Here is a 27,304-nt window from a genome sequence, read left to right on the forward strand (position 1 = left end):
CCACCCAATTGTCTGATTCATTCCATATGGCATGGTTGTACAATGGTACACTATTCATCTCATGCTCAAAATAAATACAAATGGAGATGATTAGAGAAGATGTTTTGATACACACAAAAGCTGAGGAATAGATCATCTAAGTGATTAAGTGATTTCTAGCATGAGAAAGTAAGTTTTAAAATCTATCCCCAGTTCAAAACATGTTCCGGAGAACGTTTGCACGTGATTGCTTTGCACAGAAAACAGCATTTCCTGGATACAAAACAATAGTTCTGCTGGGTTTTTAAAATTAAAAACCTCATCATACATTTTTTTTCTCAAAATGTCCAAAAGTGCAGTGTTTTCTGTGGAAAAAAAACCTGGGGGATTTTAAAGCAGGAAATACCATTTCTGTATAAAAAATATAAAGCAATTCAATTTTTGTACAGAGAAAGAGGGGAGAAAATTGCGCCTTGGGGTACCCCACATAGAAGGGGAGATCTTTCAGAGACTTGATCCATATACTCCATGCATTGGCTCCAGTTTCGGAGAAATGAGTCTAACCAATTGAGGGCCTGACCGCGAACTCCAGACATGGCAAGATGGTGAATCATTAGATCATAGTCAACTATGTCAAACGCTGTGGTAAGGTCGAGAAGTACCAGTAGCGCTGATCTGCCGTTATCAGACTGGCGACGAAGTTCGCCAGTCCAGCCAAATGGCAAAACCCTACAAAATATGTTCATTTCCATTGAACACTGAGGGTGCAGCTACATTGTAGAATTAATGCAGTTTGATGCCACTTTAATTGCAAAGACTCAATGCCACAGAATTCTAAAAGTTGTATTTTTAAATGGTCTTTAGCATTATCTGCCAAAAAGTGCTGGTGCCTCTCCAAGCTGCAAATCCTAAGATTCCAGAGCATTGAAGTTAGGGTGGTATCAAACTGCATTAATTCGACACTGGGGATTCACTCTCAGTCCTCCATGGTGTGCTCTAGTGTGTATGCACACACTCACACTCCACGTAAGTAGTAAAATCATGTCTTAACAATCCTGTAAAGGAGCCAGTGTACCTATGAGCATTACCTCAACATTACTTCTCTTTAGGAGTTTCAAACAAAAGCTATTAAAATCTATTGGAATATTTCCACTGGTAACAGTGAGGTTTTGACTTGGTCTTTCCTTCTGTGTCACTCTCAATTTTCTCAGTAGCATTAGTAAACAGGCTTTTTTGCTTTTTATCTCTGTACTTTGTCAAGTACTTCTGTGCAGCACTGGGAAATGACTCAGATACTTATGCACTACGGATTGACTAATGTTGACAGTCACCTACCTACGCATTAACTTTTAACGCAGTCAACAAAGTAGCATACAAGAAGCAGCATCCCTCAAATATCATATAATCCATGGAGAATTGACTTCAGAAGCACCTACCTGTATGGGGCTCAACTGAGAAATAAGGCTGTCCTTCCAAAATGCTGTAGACCAGCTTGGCACTGTTTCCATAAACTGGGTCATCAGCATCTGTGGCTGTTACTTTTGTCACGTATGTTCCTAAAAAAAAAGTAAACAAAATGGGTTATAAGTTTCTGTATAGAGGCCACCAGTTCGTAAAGATGCCACCAGTTTGTAACCATTTGTAAAGAAGCCACCAATCTTTGTACGGACTTACTGAATTGATAACACAACTAATACCTTGTAATATTGAAATGGGCTTCCTTCAATGTGTAGCGTGGCTTAGCTTGAAAGAATTTGTAACAGAGACTTGGCTTTAGAAGAAACTGTAACGAGTTTATTGAAGTATAGAAGAAGCTTGATGGGTTCAATGTTTCTTAGCTCTTAGAGGCACATATCTTCAGAGGTTACATTTACAACTTTTCATAAAACAACTCTTAAGAGGACTATTCCTTCCACTAAACAGGTTTCAAACTTATTTTCCTTCAAAATGTGTTTCTTTCTTTAACATATTACTTCAGGTACAAGCTTATTCTTTCCTTATGTTATTTTTGTTGCAGTAAAGATGCTTACTGAGTTTCTCTCACCCTTTCTCTCATACACTAACTATTAATCTAAATAAGTCACCTTGACCTATCTAAACTTCACAGGCTAAGAGCCTAAACCTTCCTGATTCTCAACACAGTAGAATCAGCCTTTCCCTGTAGTTCGCTGACTACAGACTAATCATTTTAAAATGGCTGCCCTGCCAAGTGGCAGTTGGCTCCACCCCTTTTTCCATGGTAACCCAGCTCAGAGTGAACTGCGCTGGCTACCATCCCCCCCCCTCAGTTATGCTAGTTGAAATACTTACCCCTTTAAACACCTATCTATAATTACACATAACTGCAGATTAAAATTCACACTTCACCACAGTTTCAGCTTTCAAAATCCATGTTTGCATTTGTTAAGAGAAAACCTAGTCCATGACCCATAGTTTAAAATCTTAAATAACTACAGATATGGAAAATAAAGGGAAAAGGTTATAAAATTAAAGACTGAGCTGATACCAGACTGAGGAAGCTCCTTCCTCAATCAACAAAAGACCCCTCAAACTCTAAGGTTAGATCTGCACTGCTGTATAATGCAGTTTCAGAATGCAGATTAAGTGCATTGAACTGGGTTATATGTCTCCGCTGTTATATAATCCGGTGCTTATATAATGATGCAGTTAATCTGCATTCTGAAATTGCATTATATGGCAGTGTAGATCCAGACTCAGAATTGTGTCTCTCAAACATCTGAAGAGCAAAACCTAAGGTAAAGAAGAACCATTCTGATAGAATGATGCTCTACATTATATGGCAGTGTAGACTTATATAAAGCAGTTAAATGGCATTAAGAAACTGCATTATATGGCATTGTCGATGGGGGTCATATAATGGTTAATTCTCAGGAACATTTCAGAGGAATATCAAACTTCTGGTACATCCACAATGAAAGGAATAATCCATGTACATTACTGAGATTATAGTCATCATCACTGTCACTGTAATCACCACCAGCTACAGCTTGACCACAAGTTCAATCTCACATTCAGGAAAAGACAAACAATGGAAGGCATCTGTCTTCCTTTGAATATTCTCTCAAACCCTAGTCCTAGAACATCATCATCATCATCATCATCATCATCATCATCATCATCATCATTTAATAACTTATTAATCGCCCTCCATCCAAGAATGCTCCAGGCCTTAAGTGCTAGAGTAAAAGGCCCTAAGTCACACATGGCTCTCATGTAGTGTGGCAAGGAATTCCACAAGGCAGGGGCAGAAATAGAAAAAGCCCTGCGTCTGGTCCTTTCCAAGTGCACTTCTCTAGGACCCGGTATATGGAGTAAGTCACGTTGGGATGGTCGTTGCGACCTCCGATGGTGGGAGAAGGAGAGGCGGTCCCTAAGGTACAATGGACCCTGGCCGTGAAGAGTTTTAAAGGTCAGAACTAGCATCTTATACAGGCCACGGTACTCAGTTGGAAGCCAATGTAAATGATGCAGCACTGGTGTTATATGGCATTTCATGGGTGTTCTTGTGAGTAACCTGGCTGCTGCATTCTGAACAATGCGAAGTTTTCAGGTCGTAGACATCGGAAGGCCCACATACAGGGCATTGCAATAGTCCAGCCTAGACGTGACCGTGGCATGGATGACAGTTGCCAGAGCCTCATCAGATAGGTAGGGTGCCAGTTGCCTCGCTACATGTCCCCCATTCTTGTGATGGATGGTCAACTGTATAATTATATGAATGTACTATGTGTTCCATGGGTCACTGCACATGCCCAGGCAGTCACAACCATAAGCTATCCTGAAGCTGCAAAGGGAGAATTTTGCAGCCGTCACATTCAGTTAGGTTCTATTGATTGTTTTTGTACATATAGACCAGGGGTCCTCAAACTAAGGCCCGGGGGCCCAATATGGTCTTCCAAGGTTATTTACCTGGCCCTCATTCAGGGTCAACCTAAGTCTGAAATGACTGGAAAGCACACAACAACAACAATTCTATTTTATCAACCAAAAGCAGGCCCACACTCCCCACTGAAATACTAATAAATTTATATGTGTTAAAATAGTTCTTCATTTTAATTATTGTATTGTTTTAAAATGTTTTTTGTACTACAAATAAGATATGTGCAGTGTGCATAGGAATTCATTCTTTCTTTTTTCAAATTATATCCAGCCCTCCAACAGTTTGAGGACCTGGCCCTCTGTTTAAAAAGTTTGAGGACCCCTGATATAGACATACAAAACAGATTTATTTTTAAACCTTCCTTGATTTTTTGAGGCTATTATTCCAATTTGCTTCTGGTCTGAATTTAAGGAGCTAGAGAACACATCTCATTCTCTATATTTAATGAAGCACCAACCCCTATATATGCCTGCCTGAAACTGTGATTTTTGGAATAATCCTTATCTGGCTCCTTCCACACAACTGTATAAAATCCACATTGAACTGGATTATCTGACAATGTGGCCTTGATATTCTGGGTCATATGGCTGTGTAGAATGGCCCTAAGTGTCCCAATAGTGGGGACAATATGAAATAGGAAGACCTGTAATGCTTTTGACAGTGCTAACTGTCAGGACCCAGAAGCCTTAAGTAGAGCCAAACACAACATAAGGAGTTCAAACACAGGTTTATTGTACAAAAATAGTCTTTCAAAGCACTTAACTTCAGTGCATAGAGTCAGAATAGCAATTTGGCATAAAAAACACACTGATACCAGTAACAAAAATATAACCCAGATTATAACACTGTTTAATCCAGGTTAAACTCAAAGTTCAGCAATTTGCTTGAAAATTAGCACAGCACAAAAACACAGTCACAGAAGATGGAAAACGAAGTCCCAAAAAACGATGTGATGATCAAGCACAAAGTTAGTAGAGTTTTAAAGTTCAGAAAGCCAAAAGCGATAGTCAAACTGGTTCGTGGTCAAGCCATCGTGATGTAAACAATCGAATGCAGGAGTCACAGGAATGTAGGAACACAGGAAGCTGTAGCCCAGGACCCAAGCTCGAGAGTTGGCAGTAACAAAGATTTATGTCCCATAAAGACACTTTGCCTTCTGCAAAGTATCATGCAAACAGAACCCACTCTTATCTCAAAGTTCCTCATCAGAGCTTGATGAGCTCCCCACCCTTTCCTCATCGCTCTCAGCTGCCTCCAGCCCCGCAGCTGAACCCGAACACCCATCTCTCCATCTCTGCCAGTGTCTGCTAAGACTTAGATCTTGCCAAGAGCTCCCCGGCTGCCAATCCCCTGTGAACCCCTCAATTCATCACTGGAGGTGGGTTGGTTACAAATATCCCTAAACTGTTGAACACGGGTCCAATCCAGCTCCTCCTACTCTCCCATATCACTCCCAGATCCATCACTCCTTTCAAACCCCATGAAATCCTCATCCTCTGTAGGAGCACTAAATTTCCCAGATGCGCTTCCTCTGAAGCTCCTCATCGGACTCCGGATCGCGAGTAGCCCTCTTTACTCCCCTACCTCCTCCCCATCTCCCATTTCGCAATCAGAGAAGCCTTCAAACATCTCTGAATCACTTGGAGCCAAGATTATTTCCCTAATGTGTTTCCGCTGTTGTTCCCCCTCTGACTCCTGCGCAGACCTCTTCTCCCTCCTATAGTAGTAGGAACGTTACCATCATGCTGAACTACAACACTAACTGTGGAGTAAATTTCCATTAGAGATCTTACTGCTAACCACATTGGTTTCTTTCTGGTGCAAGCAAAAGAATCACTTTTTAATAAAGCCTTTGGCAACTGCTTTATACGAGAAATGTATATGAGAGGGTGGTTTAAAATGGTTGTCACATTTAGATTGTTTTGACTCTTGTTTCATTTCCTATGTTTTTATGTTGTTTGAATTATTTAGAGTTTGAAGTGGGAAGTGTTTTACATTTATGGTATGCCACCCTGAAAATCCATGAAGAATGTTTGGAGATAAACATTTTAACAAGCAAAGATTTAAATAAGTGTCTTATTTTTCAGTACCCCCACTTTGACTTCAGTTTAGATGGTATGTGTGGACTGAAGTTCCTATTAAAGGGAATGCTGACAACGCAGCAGGCCATTATGACTTGCTTTATCACAATGTTTCAAGGTAGTTCACAAGCCAAATCACAAAATACAATAAACTTTAAAGTACAAAAATGATCAAAGAAATGAACCTACATTAAAACATTAAAAGCAGAGAGCATGAAAAACTGAAACTTGAAATTGCAGAAGATAAAAGATTTATCACCTACTAAGAACAGCACTGAATATAATAAAACTAACCAAAAAACAAAGGGGGGGAAAGGCCTATCTGTGCAACAAATCCAATTTTACACATTACCCAATTCTGAGATGAGTAGACATTATACGCACTGGAATGGAGACCATCCCACAGCATTCCATGTATAATAAAAATAAATATAATTTGCTTTGCAAGTGTGTATTTCAAAAACAGCTAACAAAACACATTAAGAATAAAATAAAATACATAAAACATACAAATAGTTCTAACAAAGACTCATTAGTACCATCACTTTCTTTCCCTCGTCCTCCCTCTCCTATCACTTCATTGCTCTGGCGTTCAAAATCAGCATGGCGTAGTGCTTAGTTTTGAACTAGAACCCTGGGAGACCAAGGTTCATAATGCTCATCCATGGAACCCCACTTGGGTAAGCCACACTCTTTCAGCTTTAGATGAAGGCAATTCTATTCCATTTTATATTGTGTGAATTGTTTTACAGGTCCGCAGCTTGGGAGTCCTCTTGGATTCATCACTTACGCTTGAGGCTCAGGCGTCGGCGGTGTCTGGGAGGTCTTTTGCACAACTAAGACTTGTGTGCCAGCTGCGACCGTACCTTGCAAAGGTTGATTTGGCCGGGGTGGTCCATGCCTTGGTCACCTCTAGATTGGATTACTGTAATGCGCTCTACGTGGGACTGCCCTTGAAAACGGCTTGGAAATTCCAACTGGTTCAACGGGCAGCGGCCAGGATGTTAACTGGCACTCTGTAGAGACAGGTCAACCCTCCTGTTTAAGGAGGTCCATTGGCTGCCGTTTACCTACCGAGCCCAATTCAAGGTGCAGGTGCTTACCCACAAAGCCCTAAACGGTTTGGGACCTGCCTATCTGCGTGACCGCATCTCCATTTATGAACCCACACGCTCCCTTCGTTCATCCGGAGAGGCCCTGCTTGCGATCCCGCCTGCGTCGCAGGCATGTTTGGTGTGGACGAGGGACAGGGCCCTCTCTGTGGTTGCCCCCCAACTTTGGAACACCCTCCCCAAAGACATAGACTAGCACCCACGTTGGCAGTCTTTAGGAAGAATTTGAAGACCTGGCTATTCCGATGTGCCGTTCCAGAATAGGATAACCCCCAGCACTATGTCCCCAAAGCACTTTATTAGAGTTTAAGACTCTCTGCACATTGCACTTGCCCAGAACTCCAACATACCACCTCTCACACCCAGCACTTTTTTAACCTGTACCCATCATTGGCCCAGCCCTGGTTTTATTGCGTAATAGTGTAATGTTTTGTTATTGCTTATGTTTTTAATTTGCTTTGTACTGTATTGTTATTGTCTGTTGTTGTGTTGAGGCCTTGGCCTTTGAAGCCACATTGAGTCCTTTGGGAGATGCTAGCGGGGTACAAATAAAGTTTAATAATAATAATAAATAATAATTTCATTTTGTTATTGTAATTTACTTTCTGAGGCACTTTGGTTTGTATTTTGTATTTTATTCTACTGGATTCTATCTTTATAAGGGCTTGGCCTCATGTGAGCAGCCTTGAGTCCTCATTGGGGAGATGCTGGCAGGGTATGAATAAAGGTTATTATTATTATTATTATTATTATTATTATTATTATTATTATTAATGTGGATAACTTTGTCAAGCTATAATAGATTCATTTATTTATATATTTTCTAGCTGCCCCCTGCCACGCATTGCTGTGTCCCACATGGGGGTTCTGTGTGGGAGGTTTGGACCAATTGTATCGTTGGTGGGGTTCAGAATGCTCTATGATTGTAGGTGAGCTATAAATCTCAGCAACTACAACTCCCAAATGTCAAGGCCTATTTTCCCCAAACTCCACCAGCATTCACATTTGAATGTATTGAGTATTCGTGCCAAGTTTGGTCCAGACCCATCATGGTTTGAGTTCACAGTGCTCTCTGGATGTAGGCGAATTACAACTCCCAAACCCAAGGTCCATGCACACCAAATCCTTCCAGCACACTCTGTTGGTCATGGGGGTTCTATGTGCCATGTTTAGTTCAAGTCCATCATTCAAATGCTCTTTGATTATAGGTGAACTATAAATCCCAGCAACTACAACTCCCAAATGTCAAGGCCTATTTTCTAGGGCTGGGCGGTTTTGTTCGTTAATTTCGTAATTTGTTATTGATTCGTATTTAAATTAGCTTACGATCCGATATTGAGCCATGCAAGAGCAACTAAAAATCGAAACGAATTTTTCAATTTATTTCGTAATTGTTTCGTAATTGTTTCGTAATTGGTTCGTAATTGGTTCGAAATCGTTTCGAAATCGTTTCGAAATCATTTCGTTATTATTTCCGTATGTCTGGTGCAAGTTTTATAGTTGTTGTTTGTTTTATCAGTGATAAAAAAAATAAATTATCACACTAACAGTCAACAACAGAGGGAGAGGGAAGCTTCAGAAGTTCCCCCTGTCCCATTTGGAGGGTTTTTAGCGTATTGCGCAATCATGTCCGCCATTAACAAATCAATTAGAAATTTACGAAATTTCATAAATAACGGAATTTTTTTAAAGAAAAATTCAGAATTCTTTTAAAAAACGAAACACAATGGACCCCCTAAAAACGAAACGAGTTTAGAAACAAATTTTTCCATTGTTACCCAGCCCTACTATTTTCCTCAAACTCCACCAGTGTTTGGTCTCATTTGAGCATATGGAGTATCCGTGCCAAGTTTGGTCCAGACTCATCAATACTTGAGTCCACAGTGCTCTCTGGATGTAGCTGAACTACAACTCCCAAACTTAAGGTCAGTGCCCAACAAGCCTAGTGTTTTCTGTTGGTCATGGAATAACTGTGTGCCAAGTTTGATTCAATTCCATCGTTGGTGTTCCAGCGTTTGTTTACCAAAGGCTTGACCATGGACTGGTTTGACTATCGTTTTTGGCTTTCTGGACTTTTAACTCTTATAACCTTGTGCTTGAACAATTCCTCGTTTCGGGACTTCGTTTTTCCATCTTCTGTGACTGCGTTTTTGTGCTGTACCAACTTTCAAGCGAATTGCTTAACTTTGAGTTTAATCCAGATTATAAGGAAGCGCTATAATCCGGGTTATATTTTTGTTACTGGTATCGCTTTGTTTTTGATGCCAAATTGCTCCTGAGACTCTTTGCACTGAAGTTAAGTGCTTTGAAAGACTATTTTCGTACAATAAAGCCGTGTTTGAACTCTTATTTTGTGTTTGGCTCTAATTAAGGCTTCTGGGTCTTGACAACCACTGCATATAAAAGCACACTGTCCCTCAAATTGTGGAAGGAAAACTGTAGGCCTGGGTAACAAAGGAAAAATTTGTTTCTAAAATCGATTCGTTTTTTGGGGTCTTTTGCATTTCGATATTTAAAAGAATTCCGAAATTTTCCTTTAAAAAAGTTCGATATTTACGAAATTTCGTAAATGGTAAAAAAATTACAAAACAATAACGAAACAATAACGAATCAATTCGTTAATGGCGGCCGCGATCGCACAATTCGCTAAAAAAACTTCTGAAGCTTCCCTCTCCCTCTGTTGTTGACTGTTGGTGTGATATTATAATTTTTTTTCACTAATTAAACAAAAAACAACTATAAAACTTGCCCCAGACATGCGGAAATAATAACGAAACAACCTCAAACCAATAACGAAACGAATACATAACAAAATACGAAGCATTTACGAAATGAATTGAAAAATTCGTTTCGTTTTTAAGTTGCTCCAGAATGGTTCGTTATCGCTTCGTTAACAAAAAAAATAACGAATTATTAACGAATTACGAATTAACGAAATGAAACCGCCCAGCCCTAGAAAACAGGTGTTTCCACAGGTTTGACACTTACTATTTCATCATTAACCATGATAAGTAATGGTAATATAGGGAACATAGGTCATGCTGGTATATATCAACTATCATGGCTCACATGACTGCTGTGGATTAGCATCTTTGCGTGATACAGGCCTCTAACTATGATACCACAGTGGATTTCAGTGTGCATAGAACATACTTATGAGTGACTATATGTGCAAATGACACAGACTGGAAATAAACTGGCACATCTATCTCTGAGCTGAACATTCCTTTTCATGGGTCTTATTAAGTAGAAACATATGATCAAGGTAAGGTGTCTAAAAGGGAAGGTCCTTATTTTAGAATAGTTACATTATTTGAAATATCTTTGTTGTTTTTTTTTTAAAAAAAAAATAGATCAAACTATCTATTAGAATTAGATGGGCTTCCAAGCATTTGTGAAGGAATCATTTCAAAAAGATACTAAATTCCAGATGAATAATACAATAAAATAAATTGTATTTTAAGTCTATGCCAGAGCACATTTCAAAGAACCTATCAATTGAGCAGCTACTACATATGAAATGAATAGTTTGAAAGTGATATATTTTCTTTCTTTGATTTTCAGTCACAATAGCTCAAGATAGCCTTTATTGGAAATCTGAATATCCTGTCTCTGAACTGACTTTGTCTCACCCACTCTCTCATTATTCAGTATATCTTTTCAGATCACTACTTCAGTTGTGATTGCAAAGAAAGTTAAACCAAACCAAATCTCAATAATGTCTACTAGCATTGCTCCAGGCTCATCTCTTCCCCTTCCAGCCCCTGGCACATTTTATGTTGGAAGATGAATACTGACATTACTTCATGTGCAACATGAAAATCTCTGGGGTCACCATAAGTTGACAGGTGACTTCAAGGCACATGCTTACAAAAAAATAGATTGATAAGAAAAGTCAGTAACATAAACCTAATAGATGTCTAATAGAACACACTGACCTCAGAAGGACTTTTGAGATCATTTTGAGTTATCATCCTATATTTTCCTGCCAGTGGCACAGTGGGTTAAAGCACTGAGCTGCTGAATTTGTTGACCAAAAGGTAGCAAGTTCAAATCCGTTACCGCTCCGGTGAGAAGGTAACGGCGCTTCTTGCAGTCATGCCGGCCACATGACCTTGGAGGTGTCTACTAGGACTGGGCAGTTTCGTTTCGTTAATTCGTAATTCGTTAATAATTCGTTAATTTTTTCAATTACAAAACGATAACGAACCATTCTGGAGCAATTATTAAAAAAACGAATTTTCAAAAACGTTTTGTAAATGCTTCGTATTTCGATATTGTATTCGTTTCGTTATTGTTTTGAGGTCGTTTCGTTATTATTTCCGCATGTCTGGGCCAGTTTTATGGTTTAATTAGTGAAAAACAATTATAATATCACACCAACCGTCAACAACAGAGGGAGAGGGAAGCTTCAGAAGGTTTTGGAGGTTTTTTAGCGTATTTCGCGGTCGCGTCCGCCATTAACGAATCGATTCGTTATTGTTTCGGAAATCGATTCGTTAATTTTTTACCATTTACGAAATTTCGTAAATATCGAACTTTTTAAAAGGAAAATTTTGTAATTATTTTAAATATCGAAACAAAAAAAAACCCCAAATACAAATCGATTTTAGAAACAAATTTTTCCGTTGTTACCCAGGCCTAGTGTCTACAGACAACACCGGCTCTTCGGCTTAGAAATGGAGATGAAAAATAGGGTAGACTACAGAATTAAGACAATAGAAGAAATAAGAATAACCTACGGAGAGATTACATGGTTCCAACATAGACAATTGGTAGAAGCCTTTAATAAAGATAAAAAAGTGGGCTTCGAGTCAGGAGAAAAACAATGGGACAAGATTATGCTCTTAGAAAGAAAGGGGATTAGTAAACTATTCAAAATCTTATTGGGATGGAAGACAGAGAAAAATCAGAACAAAAATTGCCTTGCAAAATGGACAACAAATTTAGGACACACGACAGGTATAACAGAATGGGAAAAGATCTGGAAGACCAAGTTAAAGTGGATAAACTCATACGATTTAAGGGAAAACTGGTTAAAAATGATGTACCGGTGGTATATCACGCCCAGTAAACTAGCAAGGTATTATAAAAATGTCCCTGAACTATGCTGGAAATGTCAGAAAAAGAAGGGCACCTTCTTCCACTGTTGGTGGACATGTGACAAAATTAAAAGACTTTGGGTAGAGATTCATGAAATAACAAATAAAATCTTGAACATCAGGAAGGAAATGAAGGCGGAATACTCCTAGGTATTTTTGACTTTGATATAGAGAAGAATAAGGACAAACTCCTCTTTCATATGGTAACGGCAGCACAGGTAGTGGTAGCTAAAAAATGGAAAAACAAAGAAATACCAATGACAGAAGAACGGATGCTTAAACTATTAGATATAATGAATATGGACTCCCTAGCGGAGCATCTGAAAAACACACAAATGACAGAAAAAAACCAAGACTGTCTGGTCCCCAGTCAAAAATCACTTCAACATCAAACAAATATAGAAAGGGAAGAGACAAGATAAGACAACACCAATACCGATACTAACACCCTCTACGGGCGATAATCAATAAATTAGTTCACTAACGCTCCTCCCCAACTCCCCAACTCTCCATCCTCCCTACACATCCCCTTTTCCCCTCTCCCTTCCCCCCTCTTTCCTTTCCCCTTCTTCTTTTTCTTCACTACCCCACCTTACTTACCCAAACCCCTACCAAATCCCTGAGTATCACATTTTAACTAAAGATATGTCGATGATTGACACTCTATCGATGTACACCCTAATTAAAACTCTCAATAAAAATTATATTAAAAAAAGAAATGGAGATGAGCACCACCCCCAGAGTTGGACACGACTGGACTTAATGTCAGGGGAAAACCTTTACCTAATGCATATTTTATCTCCGGAGAAGGAGAAAAATCAAGTAAAATGATTTTATTTTGAGCTCTATCATATTGATAGTCAATGTACAACTCCTCAGTTAACCCCCAATGGCACAGTGGGTTAAACCGCTGAGCTGCTGAACTTGCTGATCAAAAGATCAAAAGTTCAAATCCAGGGAGTTGAGTGAGCTCCTGCTGTTAGACTTAACTTCTGCCAACCTAGCAGTTCGAAAACATGCAAATATGAGGAGATCAATAAGTCACTCCAATGGGAAGGTAACTGCTCCATGCAGTCATGCTGGCCACATGACCTATGAGGTGTCTATGGAAAATGCTGACTATTCAGATTAGAAATGGAGATGAGCACCAACCCCCAGAGTTGGACACAACTACACTTAATGCCAGGGGAAAACCTTTACCTTACAACCAGGGGTGGCTCAACCCATTACGCAAAGTAAGAATTTGCAGTATAGTTGATTTTGCCCAGGGGCGCTCTTAGGGCACTGTTGGGGGAAAATAGACCTTGTCATATGCGAGTTGTAGTTACTGGGATGTATAGTTCACCTACAATCAAAGAGCATTCTGAACTCCACCAATGATGGAATTGAACCAAATATGGCACACAGAACTCCCACAACGAACAGAAAATATATATCAGTGATTGGTTTTGGGGGAGGGCACCAAAATACTGTTTGCTTACCATTGAAAATTACCTAGGGCCACCTCTGCTTACAACACCTCAACAGACAATCTAGATTTACTGAAAATATCACATTTGGATGTCCCAAGATTCCTTACAATGCCGTTGAGAAAAAATATAAATAAATTCAGGGCTGTCCCTACTATTAAGAAAAAAATGCTGATGTGTCAGATTCAAATGGGTCTGATACAAACGTATATTAACATCAAAAAGGGGGAAAATAGGACCCAATTAATTACCACCCAGTCAGCCTGATGTCAATAAGGATTCTAGAGCAGATAATTAAAGAAACAATCTGTAAGCACTTAGAAAGGAATGTCATGCTCACAAAATGTCAACATGGATTTCTCAAAAACATTTGATGTCAGACTAACCTTTTCTTTCTTTTTCTTTTTGGATAATGTTAAAAGCTTGGTAGATGAAGTGAATAATCTTGATTTCAGCAAGGCCTTTGGCAAGGTCCCTGATAATGTTCTCACAAAGAAGCGAGTATAATATGGCCTAAACAAAGCTACTGTTAGGTGGATTGAGAATGGCTGACTGCCTGAATTCAACTGTTCCTAACTGATGGTTGGTCATTATAACAAAAGACGCGAGGCTGGAGACTTATTAATATTATGTCTGGGCAGGATGGAGCTTCCCAGAGGTTATCCTTTCCTTAAAAAAAAAAAAAAGAAAAAAGAAAAATCCCACCCCTGTGCCTCCAATATGATAGCGAGACAATGATGGAAATTAGGGCTGGGCGGTTCGTTCGTTAATTTCGTAATTCATTATTAATTCGTATTTAAATTAGCTTACGATCCAATATTGAGCCATGCAGGAATAGTGTGAGGAGTAAATTAGATTCAAAACAATTTTTTCAATTTATTTCGTAATTATTTTGTTATTATTTCGAAATTATTTCGTAATTTTTTCGTAATTATTTGGTAATTATTTTCACAGGTCTGGTGCAAGTTTTATAGTTGTTGTTTGTTTTATCAGTGATAAAAAAAATAAATTATCACGCCAACAGTCAACAACAGAGGGAGACGGAAGCTTCAGAAGTTCCCCCTGTCCCATTTGGAGGTTTTTTTAGCATATTGCGCAATCGCGTCCGCCATTAACAAATCGATTCGAAATTAACGAAATTTCGTAAATAATGAAACTTTGAAATCTCAAAATTTCGGAAGTATTTAGAATTTGGAAACGCTAGCGCTCCCTGGAAACGAATCGAGTTTAGAAACAAAATTTTCCGTGGTTACCCAGCCCTAATGGATATGTATTATGGCGAAGTGAACACTGCTTGTCTTTAAACTTTCTTTTGCATTAAAGATGTCACCAACCTAAAGTGTTTTAGGATTTTCAATATATATATATATATATTTGAGGTGAACTTTTCCCACTCCTGCCAACACTGCTCTTATCCCTGGCTCCCAAGCAACTGTTTGTTGAGAGGCTTTTCTGTAGCAACAGGGTGTTGAAATTGCTGGAACTATCACAAAAGCTTGACGATGGAATGATGTACAGTAGAGACTTTGTTGAAAGTTAAATAGAATAGGATTTATTTTTAAAACAGACAACTAACCACTCCTGAGAGCTACAAAAAGTGTGACTTGTTACAAAAGTACTTCAGCTTGATTGGTTGCTTGAACAGTTCTTCTCACTTTGTTCTAGACAGAGCTAACCAAAAACTAACTGTTGGTAACCAAAACCCTCGCTCTATTTCAGACAATAGTGATTAATCTGACTAGCCTATCTAGGTAGCGCCTGGGTTATTAACTAACTCTACCCTAGAGTTCTTCCTGTTAACCAACCCAGCCTGGAGAACCAATCTATTGTGCTAACTCTCACAAGGGATCAGACTGCTGTCTGACCTTTTTTCTGTCAGCTCATAGCACTGTCTCACACAGACGCTCTCTTGCCTAGCTCTCTCCCCTGGGAATAAAACCAGTTTCCAACTCCCCCTGAAGCTAAATTCTTTACCTCCTCTGACTTTTTTTGAAAATCCTCATCCCAACTGCTCTGACCAATTCTAGGAGTCTCCCATCTCCTCCCCTCTTCCAACCATCCTCACTCATGATGGCTGCCTCCCTGGCATTCCCTCCCAAAATGGAGGCCTGCCTTACTGATATCCAGGCTCCCTTTCCAGCCTACCAGGTAAGATTCACCACAGTCATCATCCTGGAAAGTGCCACAGGATTCAGGTCTGGGCCCAGTGCTATTCAACATCTTTATTTATTTACTTACAGTATTTATATTCTGCCCTTCTCACCCCGCAGGGGACTCAGGGTGGATTACAATGTACATATACATGGCAAACATTCAATGCCATAGACACACAACATATATAGACAGACACTCAGAATCTATTTAACATTCCAGCTTCTGGCCACCAGGAGAGCTGTCACTTCACTGTCCGTTTGTGACACTGATGAAGTACTTTCCTCATTCTTTGCATACTTCCTGGATATTTTATGGTCTCGTAAATCAGTTAAATTAGCCTCCCCACATAAGTGGCACCTAAATTTCCTACTTGACAGATGCAACTGTCTTTCGATAACAAGGTACACAATTTTTGGTCGGGAGGTCACACTGACCCGGACTGGCTTCGAACTCATGACCTTGCGGTCAGTAGTGATCTTAATGGAGCTGACTCCCAGCCAGCTGCGCCACAGTCCGCAGCTTGGATGATGGAATAGAAGACATGTTTTATTTATTTACCTTATTTATATCCTGCCTTTCCTTACCCCGAGGGGGACTCAAGTCGGCTTACAACATACAATACCCAACTAAAAACATGGCTTAAAATTAAAAACATAATAAACATAATTAAAATACATTTCAATTTCGGAACAAGAGGATAAACGTTTTACATATATAACGACTGCCGCTAGAATTGTTTTTGCTAGAGAATGGAAGAAAGACTCAGTCCCACCCGTACAGGAATGGGTGGAAAAATCAGAGAAATAATGGACATGGATGAATTGACTTTTTTGTTGAAGAAAAATACAGGTATGATACTAAGAAGAACGAATTGGGATAATCTCCATGAATATCTGGACAATTTGGGAAAATAAGAAACAAGAAAGCCAATTTCTTTTTGAACTTATTTTATATTTTTGAATAATAAGAAGATATGATCCAAGAAGATGGAATGGAAGTCATTTTTTCTTTTGTGTGTGTGTGTGTTTTTTGTGTATTTTTGTAGTTATTTTTTTTAGGGGTTATTTGGGATTTTAGCATACTTTTTTGCTTCTTCTTTTTTCTTTTTTTTTCTTCATTTCCTCACTTTCCTATACTTTATTGTTCTCACTCTTTCGTTGTAATCTATATAAAAATTAATAAAATTCTAATTTTTAAAAAATACATTTTGATGAATCACATGTTTCTCAAATGTTCGAATTGGACGGGATAGTTAATCCCACCCTTTAAAAAACCAAAAAAACAGGATCAGAATCCAGATTTGAGAGCTGGGCACAAGATAACAAAAATGAATTTCAATATGGATAAATTTGTAGTATTATGGATATAAAAATGAAATGCATAAATAGGATGGTTGGCACTTATGGTAGAAAGTACCTCAGTGTACCTCACATTCCTAAAATACCTTAAGCAGCTTGGCTGAGGTCAGGTACTCTCAAAACATTTTGTAGAAGTTATCTTTAAGATCAAAACTTAAACTATAGTTATTCCTTTGACCAAATTGTCTTTCATCTCTCCAGCTCAATATTCTGTCCAATATTTTATTCCTATTTAATCATAGAATCATAGAGTTGAAAGATACCACATGGGCCATCAAGTCCAACCCTTTGCAATGCAGGAGAAGCCCAATCAAATCTAGCCTCTGTTGAAAAGTTTCCAAAGAAAGAGCTTGATAAGTCTTGTCATCTGCTCAGCAACATGGTGGACTTTTGCCTCAGGGATATATATTCTTGTTCATTCATTCTGTTACTTCCTCTGATTTCGTTTTTAATCAAATCCAACGGATATCATGAGTACATAATTTTCAAAATCAGATTTATTTTGTTCAGACTCAAATAATTTTTAAACATTTTAGACCAGACATAAAGTTATATTTATATTTGTACCAGTTAAATTTAATTCTTTCTTCTGGCAGATCCTGTCATATTTTAGATGGCTGTTGATCCTTCTGAAAGACTATGAATCTTTATTATGTTATCCATTTTTCATTTATTGTCTTATCTAATTTGAAAAATGCCTCTTGAGTTGAGTTCTAAAACGGTATTTTATTGCAGAGTGGTCTTATTCTAAATGTTTTCCAAATGCTCAATACAGTTCTTATTACAAAATGATTGTTAAACTCTTCATTAATTTTTTTTATCATACCACAAAAAATGATGATGCCATCCATATCTAAAATTGTGGATTTCAAGTTGTAAAAGTCTGCCATTTTCTAGTAAAATCCAATGTTTCAACCAGATTAAAGAACAAGCTGCAAAATATAGTTTCAAAATAGGTAGTCCAAAGCATCATTTTTATCATCTTGGGAAATCTTTAAAATATCCTTGCTTTTTTCCCTTTGCCAAAAGCATTTTGGTAAGCCTTTTTGCCATTTGTTTGAAAATAAGATAATTTGTCAAAATTAGAACAGTTTGAAAAAGGAATAAAAGGAGAATGGGAGAAAATTTGGAAAGAAAAACTAAAATATAGCTACACCATAGATCTGAAGGAGAATTGGCTGAAGACTGCGCACCGCTGGTATATGACACCAAAAAAATTAGGGAAGTGTAACAAAAGCATCAGTACAAAGTGTTGGAAGTGCAAGGAGAAAGAAGGATCATATTTTCATATCTGGTGGACCTGTAAAATGGCAAAAGATTATTGGAAAGGGGTTCAAAAAGAATTACAGGAAATTCTAAAAATTAAAATTCCATGGAAAGCAGAATTATTTTTATTAGGGATGCATGAGCTAAAAATAGAGAAAAACTCAGACAAAATTCTTTTTCTAATAACAACGGCAGCAAGGGTTTGCTATGCCAGAAGATGGAAACAAAAGGAAATACCGGACGAGAATGAGAGACTAACAAAAGTTTTGGAAATCGAGAATATGGACAGACTTACTTTCTAATATCAAAAAGTAAAGGAATGAACATGAAAGAAACAAATTGGGAAAAAGTGTTGGAATATTTCAAACAAAGGGAAAAATGATTCTAATCTAATCACGGATGAGATGGAGGGAAGGAAGAGAAAGTGTAAGAATATGAGGAGAGAGGGAAAAGAAATGAAGGTGAGAAGATCAGTAGAGCAGACTACTGGAAGACCTCAGGAAGTCGAAAACAAATTTCTTTCTACCTTTTTTTTAACTGGTGATGGGTCCTAAACCTATATGTATTACTTTGCTGTTTCTCTGTTCCTTTCTCTTCTCTTTACTTTTTCTCTTTCCTTCTACTATCTCACCTATCTTTTTGGAGATATCTTAGTTCTCACATCTTTCAGTGACTGCGGCCACATATCTATATTTTAAATGTATACTGAAAATTTAATAAAGATATATTTAAAAAAAGAAAAGAAAAAGGAATAAAAGGTTCATTCTTTAGCAATGCAAAAAAATATATGGGATTACGTGCAATTGACTTTTGGAAAGGTCTTGGACTTTGCCTTCTGGATTATGTGATTTTAATGTTTATATTAATATGCTTTAATTCATGTTTAAATGTCTAGATGTTATTTCTCTATTTAATATAGTTTAATTTAATTTATAGTTGTATGTGGCTGGTTTTTATATGTTGGTAATAGGTCTGTCCAACCACGGAAAAAATTGTTTCTAAATTCGATTCGTTTTTAGGGGGTTTTTGCGTTTCGTTTTTTAAAAGAATTCCGAAATTTTTCTTTTAAAAAGTTCGATATTTACGAAATTTCAGAAATTACGAAACAATTTCGAAACAATAACGAATACGCTAAAAAACCCTCCAAATGAGACAGGGGGAACTTCTGAAGCTTCCCTCTCCCTCTGTTGTTGACTGTTGGTGTGATAATTTATTTTTTTATCACTGATAAAACAAATGACTATAAAACTTGCACCAGACATACGGAAATAATAACAAAATAATAACGAAACAATTACTAAACGAATTGGAAAATTCGTTTCATTTTTTAGTTGCTCCTGAATGGTTCAATATCGCTTCGTTATCAAAAAAAACGAATTAATAACGAATTACGAAATTAACGAACGAAACCGCCCAGCCCTAGTTGGTAAGGCATGGAATTTTTGCCGTGAATTTGTTGAACACCACTTTGAGTGCCCCTGGGGAAGAAAAGCGGTACATAAATGAAATAAAGAAGCAAACAAACAAATTCTTATTTCTTACATTTTTTTTTTTTTTACAAAAAAAGACAATTTTAAGTTGACTTATATCTAGTAAATAACATTTTTTCCAGAGTGTGGCATCAATGTTCAGTTTTTTTTTTCCTTTCAGACTCTTGGAAAGACATTCAGAGAAATTCTAGCATATTATTTTTACAAGGTTGCTCTATCCTTCCTCAAGATCCGTTTTTGTTAATACTAACCACAAGGGGGGTTATGCGTGGAACACAAAGCGGCACAAAAGATTTTAATTAACTTCAAATGTAATTTCAGTGTTAGCTGCAATTCTTTGTTTCATTCCCTAAGTACTCCTTAGCACTTTGTACAAAACCAGATTTATACAAAATGCTAACAATTGTACCCAAAAGTAGATAATAACAGCTGATTTCTTTCTTTGGCATAGGCAAATACATCTCTGCTCCTTATTTTTTCCTCTTTTTAAATTTCTACATCGGTTTGAAATTTTTTCATCTGAAAATCATCCATTAACTTTAGTGTGCATTTATTTGTACACATATGTGCCTAGCACATTTTTAAATTTTTTTCCCAGTTTAGCTTCATACACAGCTGGTTTTTTTAAATTGGTTTTTTTCCCCGTTTCCATGGATATGCACACACTTGCCTTCTTCTTTGTCTTCATTATTCTTTTGTTTGGAGAATGGTTGCATTCCAAAGTTAATTTGGAAATGCAATTTGGGAAGACTGAGGAAAATTGATAAATTATTCTTGAAACTATCTTTGACAGAGTTCCCAGATATCTAGATTTGAACCTCAGTCTTGCAGCCTTGTCCCATTTTCTTGCAATCAGTGTCTCAGGGCAAGAACACTGCCTTGATAAGAATTTGTTTAAAACTGTGCATTACAGACGCCTCTTTTTTCAGGCTACTTCAGACCCTATGGATTACTGTGGACTCTTCATGTAATCCACTTCCCTTACGTCCCATTCAAAGTTTCATAAGCCATGTTGAGAGCTAACAAATTGAAACTGAATCCAGACAAGACAGAGGTCCTACTGGTCAGTTGCAAGGCCGAATAGGGAATAGGGTTACAGCCTGTGTTGGACGGGGTTATACGCCCCCTGAAGAGGCAGGTTCGCAGCTTGGGAGTGATCCTGGACTCATTGCTGAGCCTGGAACCCCAGGTTTCAGCGGTGGCCGGGAGAGCTTTTGCACAATTAAAACTCGTGCACCAGCTGCGCCCGTTCCTTGGGAAGTCTGATCTGGCCACAGTGGTCCACATCCTTGTAACATCCTGAATAGATTACTGCAATGCACTCTACGTGGGGTTGCCTTTGAAGACTGTTCGGAAACTTCAACTAGTCCAACGAGCGGCAGCCAGATTAATCACCGGAGTGTCATACAGGGAGCACACCACTCCTCTGCTACATCAGCTCCACTGGCTGCCGATCCAGTTCCGAGCACAATTCAAAGTGCTGGTTTTGACCTTTAAAACCCTCTACGGCGCCAGCCCAGTGTACTTATCTCCTTCCGAACGTATCTCCTTCTATGTCCCACCACGGAGTTTAAGATCTTCTGGGGAGGCCCTGCTCTCGGCCCCACCTTTATCACAAGTGAGACTGGTGGGGACGAGAGACAGGGCCTTCTCAGTGGTGGCCCCTCACCTGTGGAATTCACTCCCCGGGGAAATTAGGTCATCAACTTCCCTCCTCTCCTTCGGGAGAAAGCTGAAGACATGGATATGGGACCAGGCATTTGGGTAATCTGGCAGGGTAACAAGGTAATGATGACTAGAGTTGGAAAGGACTATGGCAATGCTAAACGGATTGATGGATTTTAGAACACGATGAACATGGGCTATAGAGCGGTTTTAGTTGATATTGTATTGTGTTGTATTGTACTGTATTAATTGTCTGTTTTTAATCTATTATGTTATTGCTATTGCATGTTATTGTAATTGTGGACATCGAATTGTGCCGGATGTAAGCCGCCTTGAGTCCCCCCTAGGGGGTGAGAAAAGTGGGGTAGAAATGACTGAAATAAATAAATAAATAAATAAAATATATGGCACCAAGGTTCAGCAGAAGGGCACACTGAACATAGGGAAATTTGGGGCTGTCTCTGTTGTGACTCAGCTGGAATCACAGACTGTCTCTGATGAGGATGATGGGACTCAGTTTGGTTCAAGATGTCCCTGTTATGGATGATGGGACTCAAGTTCACAGTTTGGTTCAAGATGTCCCTGTTATAGACAATGAAGAAGTGCAGTTTCCCACAGCAAGGCATGAGAGTGTTGAAACTGAAAATAGCCAGGTGCAGATGCAGATTGACTCAGAGAAGGAGGATAGTTCTCAGCCTGATAATGAGCAAGCAGGGAAACGGGCTGATACTAATGAACAGACTGACCTTGACAAAATGGGAACCTTTGATCAGGCTGACTGTTTGGAATTCCGAGTTTGAAGGAGTAAAAGGATAGCCAACAAGAGGGAGGCCAGAGACCAAAGAAACACCTTCATGTTTTGCAAAGGGTATTAAGCCATGTGTGTGAGACCAAATCTTTGTCAAAGCAACTTTGCATTCAATTAGCGTGCCTTTGCTTGTCTGGATTTATCTTGCAGTTATTATGTTCACGGTTTCAGGACTTTGTCATGTTCTCTTGGGTTTTGCTTTGCTGATGTCTTTTTGGATTAAGCTTCAAGTGGTATATGATATTGATCTGTTGGAACATTAACCTTTGCCCTTAAGAACTTTTTATCTTTTCTTTTTAATAAACTATAAAGACTATAAAGACTTCTACAGTTTGGTGTCTTCAGCAAGGTAAATCTACTCTGAGGTGCAACAGTCTCGGTACTCACTGTTCCTACAAATACAAATGATTCATATGATTTCTGCTTTGTGGCTGTCCTTTCTATGTAAGAATGAAATCTGGGAGTTTCAGAGACTTTCCCCCCATTCTTCTCTTTCACATGCTTCTCTTCTCCCTTTTGCTCTCCCTCCTCCTCCATTTCTTTTTCTTTTCTCTTTCTCCGCCCTCACTTGTTTCAACACATGCTGTCTTTCTCCTTATCCTCCTCCTCTTTTATTTATCTTTTCATGTGTTCGCTGTCTCCCTTTCTATCGAATACTTTTCCTTTTCTTGCCAGAGCTCCTGCTAAATGCCTTCTCCTTTCTTTCTCTTTTTCTCATTCTTATTTTCTCTACTTCTCTTCTTTGCTCTTGTCTTTTTCTTCTTTCCTAAGTCCTACTCCTTCCAATTCCCCACTACCCAATTCTTTTAACTGCATTTCAGTTTTCCCTCTTTCTAAATCTTTCTTTTTTTTTACCTTTCACCCCTTTTACTGCGATATTACAACTATTGCTATAGATACTCATAGTTTACACTCTCCTTCATTCCTCCCCAACTTTTTCTTAGGACCTCATCACATGAGGCTTGGGTTCCATTCTAGGAGACTTGTTAGATGGAGCCAGAATGGAGTCCGGCAGAGTCCATCACATGACACAGGGATAATTTTGGCAGGGCTCTGTCCTTGACGCTTCCTAGGATGGAGCCCTGAGGAAATGTGGGGGGAATCCAGACAGCCCCCTTCACCATGAGATGAGGAAGGGGCAATGTGGGCAATGTAGCGCATGGGGTGAGGTTTTCCTCCACTGCCCATCAGCTTTGTCCCGCTGCCCACAGATGTTACCACTTTCCCCCAACTTGAGGGGGAAAATGTGATGAGATCCTTAGCCCCAACCAAAAAATTATTGTAGCCACAACTTAATTTACATAAACCTACATAAAGTTATAGCTTCTCATGAAAATTCTTGGTTTCTATACCACAGGCTCTGTTGGTCTATTATTATTGTTGTTCTCCCTCTTCACAAAATATTTGGTGGTAATCATAGTCTTATTATAATTCAGACTATTTTGATAGAAAAAGAATTTTCCTGTTTCAAGCAGAGTTTAGAAAAATCTCTTGCAATGTATACTTGAAACCAGTTATGTTCATTTGTATTTAGTACAAACCCTGGGACATGACATTTCCAGTCAGAGAAACATTTTCACATTTGGTAGACTATGGATTCAAGTATACAGCAGAATATCTGCTGCAACTATAGATTACTTAAAATATTATGGTTCAATGCTATGGAATAATGAGAGTTGTACTTCGATGAGGCATTATTTGTCGGGGAAGAATAAGTAACTTTTTAAAGTACAACTTCCATAATTTCAAGAATTGAGCCATGACAGTTAAAGTGGTGTCAAAATGCATCCAGATGTGTAGTGGGCAGGAAATCAGAAGACGCTTACTTCTTGGGAGGAGAGCAATGTCCAATCTCGATAAAATAGTAAAGAGTAGAGACATCACATTGGCAACAAAGATCCGCATAGTCAAAGTCATGGTATTCCCGTTAGTAACCTACGGATGTGAGAGCTGGACCTTAGGGAAGGCTGAGCAAAGGAAGATCGATGCTTTTGAACTGTGGTGTTGGAGGAAAGTTCTGAGAGTGCCTTGGACTGCGAGAAGATCCAACCAGTCCATCCTCCAGGAAATAAAGCCCGACTGCTCATTGGAGGGAAGGATACTAGAGACAAAGTTGAAGTACTTTGGCCACATCATGAGGAGACAGCAAAGCCTAGAGAAGACAATTATGCTGGGGAAAGTGGAAGGGAAAAGGAAGAGGGGCCGACCAAGGGCAAGATGGATGGATGGCATCCTTGAAGTGACTGGTCTGACCTTGAAGGAGCTGGGGATGGTGACGGCCAACAGGGAGCTCTGGTGTGGGCTGGTCCATGAGGTCACGAAGAGTCGGAGACGACTGAACGAATGAACAACAACATGTAGATGAAAGCTATGTGTTATTTAAATGACAAGCTCCGAGCAACTCTAATTGATTTTTTATGCATCATATTTCATAGCACCAATGAGACTCAACCACATGAGTGTCAGAGCACCACTGCGACTCACCTTTCCCCTTGGTAGAACAGAGGTCTTCAGCCTCAGTCATCACCAGGGACCATCTCTTGTCTCACTTATATTTCCAAAATATCAGAGCCTGAGATGCTTCTGATCTGGCAATTTTCTCACTCCCAAGTCCCTTGGCTCTCCTTCTATCTCCTTCTCTTCCCTCCCCCCATCTCTCTTGTAGTGTGTTCTATTTGCTGACAAACTAGATTAAAACCCATCATAAACTAAAATTATGTGTTCTTGGGTAGTGTTGTTCTGTTTCTTTGGTTTTGTTTTTTATGTGCAAGTCAGGGCTCTGAAACTGTACATTATTCAGAAAGAAAAATGAACAGAGCACTGTCAAGAAAGGAGGCAACGCACTGATGGTGGTGTGCTACTGAAATGTGTGTATCAAGGGGGGGAATTTTTTTATTGTTTTGAGGGACTGTGCTCTGAGCCTCTGAAATTTATTTGCATTCATATTCAACATAGAGACTATTTTATTGAAAGATTGTAACAGCTGGGAAATAAAATCAAATAAAAAGTGAGGCCAAGCAGTAGCCTAGAGTATGCTTTCTTATCCAAAGGACTTTGTGCATTACCTCTCTACATTACACATCAGTTGGAATTTTCATTTGATTTAGGACATCTGCATAATCTGTATGCACGTTTATACAGTATAGTTTGAATGTAATTAGCTATCAACAACGAGGAGTTTGCAACATCCTTTTAAAGAGTCATGGGTAGAATTGCATTTAAAAGTCATTTATAACTGCAGCCTCAGCATGTTCTGAGATTTTTCCAAGGTGTAATAATTTGAACTTAGCCCCCCCCCCCCCCCGATTAAATGTCCTTTGACCAGTATCTGGCCACTTGGAGTGCTTCTGGTGTTGCTGCAAGGAGGTCCTCCATTGTGCATGTAGCAGGGCTCAGGTTGCATTGCAGCAGGTGGTCAGTGGTTTGCTCCTCTCCACACTCGCATGTCAAGGATTCCACTTTGTAGCCCCATTGCTGAAGGTTGGCTCTGCATCTTGTGGTGCCAGAATGCAGACTGTTCAGTGCCTTCCAAGTTGCCCAGTTTTCTGTGTGCCCAGGGGGGAGTCTCTCATTTGGTATCAGCCATGGGTTAGGGTTCTGGGTTTGAGCCTGCCACTTTTGGACTCTCGCTTGCTGAGGTATTCCAGTGAGTGTCTCTGTAGATCTTAGAAAGCTATTTCTAGATTTAAGTCATTGGCGTGCTGGCTGATACCCAAACAGGGGATGAGCTGGAGATATCACTGCTACTTGTTCCTTTCACTATGAGCTACCATACTCACACATGTTGTAATTTGCTTGTTTGCTTTGTTCTGTTAGAAATGTAATATAATTTGACTGGTTGTTCTGACACGACAAATAAATAAGCCCCCCCCCCCCCACCTCCAGTTCTTAATTGCTTCCCATTAATATTTAAGCTCAACAAGAAATAATGTCACCCCTCTTATGGTGAAATTGTTCTTGTTCCTTTTACCATTATTGGGCAGTTATGTAGTACTTTCCCTTGTAGTCTCTTGCAAGAATTGGAGAAAAAGTAATGTAGTTATAAGATAGCTTTAAACTATATGTCAGCAATATATTGCATTCTGATTTTTAAAAATGTAACCAATCATCTTTTAGTTACTTTTGAAGAAGAAGAAAAAGAGTATTGTAGGAACTAATAACCATGGACACACAGTTTGAACCGCATATATTAGAAAAAAAACTTTCCAGGCTCCATATAAAATTTAAAATTCTTTACGGACAGGGTCCATCATACCTTAGGGACCACCTCTCCTTCTCCCATCATCGGAGGTCGCAATGACCAGCCCAACACAACTTATGTACCGGGTCCTAGAGAGGTGTATTTGGAAAGTACCAGACGCAGGGCTTTTTCTATTTCTGCCCCTGCCTTGTGGAATTCCTTGCCACCCTATATGAGGGCCATGAGTGATTTAGGGCCTTTTACTCTAGCACTTAAGACCTGGCTTTTTACTAGAGCATTCGATCTCTGTTAATTTTTAAATTTTGTATGTATGTATTTTATCTTTAACAATTTAGCTGTAAATCCCGCAATATCGGCATGGGAAAATGTATGGAAGACAAAACTGAAATGGACCAATTCTTACAGTTTAAGAGAAAATTGGATCAAAATGCTGTACCAGTGGTACTTAACACCAAGTAAACTTGCAAAATACTACAAAAACCTAACTGAAAAATGTTGGAAATGTAAAGATAACAAAGGCACCTTTTTCCACCTTTGGTGGACCTATAAGAAAGTAAAAATTTTTTGGCAGGAAATACATGAGACAATGACAAAAATACTGGAACTAAGAATAGAGAAAAAAGCAGACTCAGTTCTTGTGGGTTTTTTCGGGCTATATGGCCATGTTCTAGAGGCATTTCTCCTGACGTTTCGCCTGCATCTATGGCAAGCATCTTCA

General features: G+C 38.9%; 1 protein-coding gene across 1 annotated transcript in view; it reads right to left on the reverse strand.

The window, feature by feature from the left end:
* The window catches only part of CDH8 (cadherin 8), a 603,855-nt gene that overhangs the window by 266,465 nt on the left and 310,086 nt on the right, over positions 1-27,304 (reverse strand). Inside the window, exon 4 of the mRNA XM_060787956.2 lies at positions 1,416-1,535. Coding sequence (XP_060643939.2) covers positions 1,416-1,535 — 120 coding nt within the window. The remainder of the gene's footprint in view (positions 1-1,415; positions 1,536-27,304) is intronic.

This window comes from Anolis sagrei, chromosome 8, assembly GCF_037176765.1.
Source record: "Anolis sagrei isolate rAnoSag1 chromosome 8, rAnoSag1.mat, whole genome shotgun sequence".
NCBI classification, from domain to species: domain Eukaryota; kingdom Metazoa; phylum Chordata; class Lepidosauria; order Squamata; family Dactyloidae; genus Anolis; species Anolis sagrei.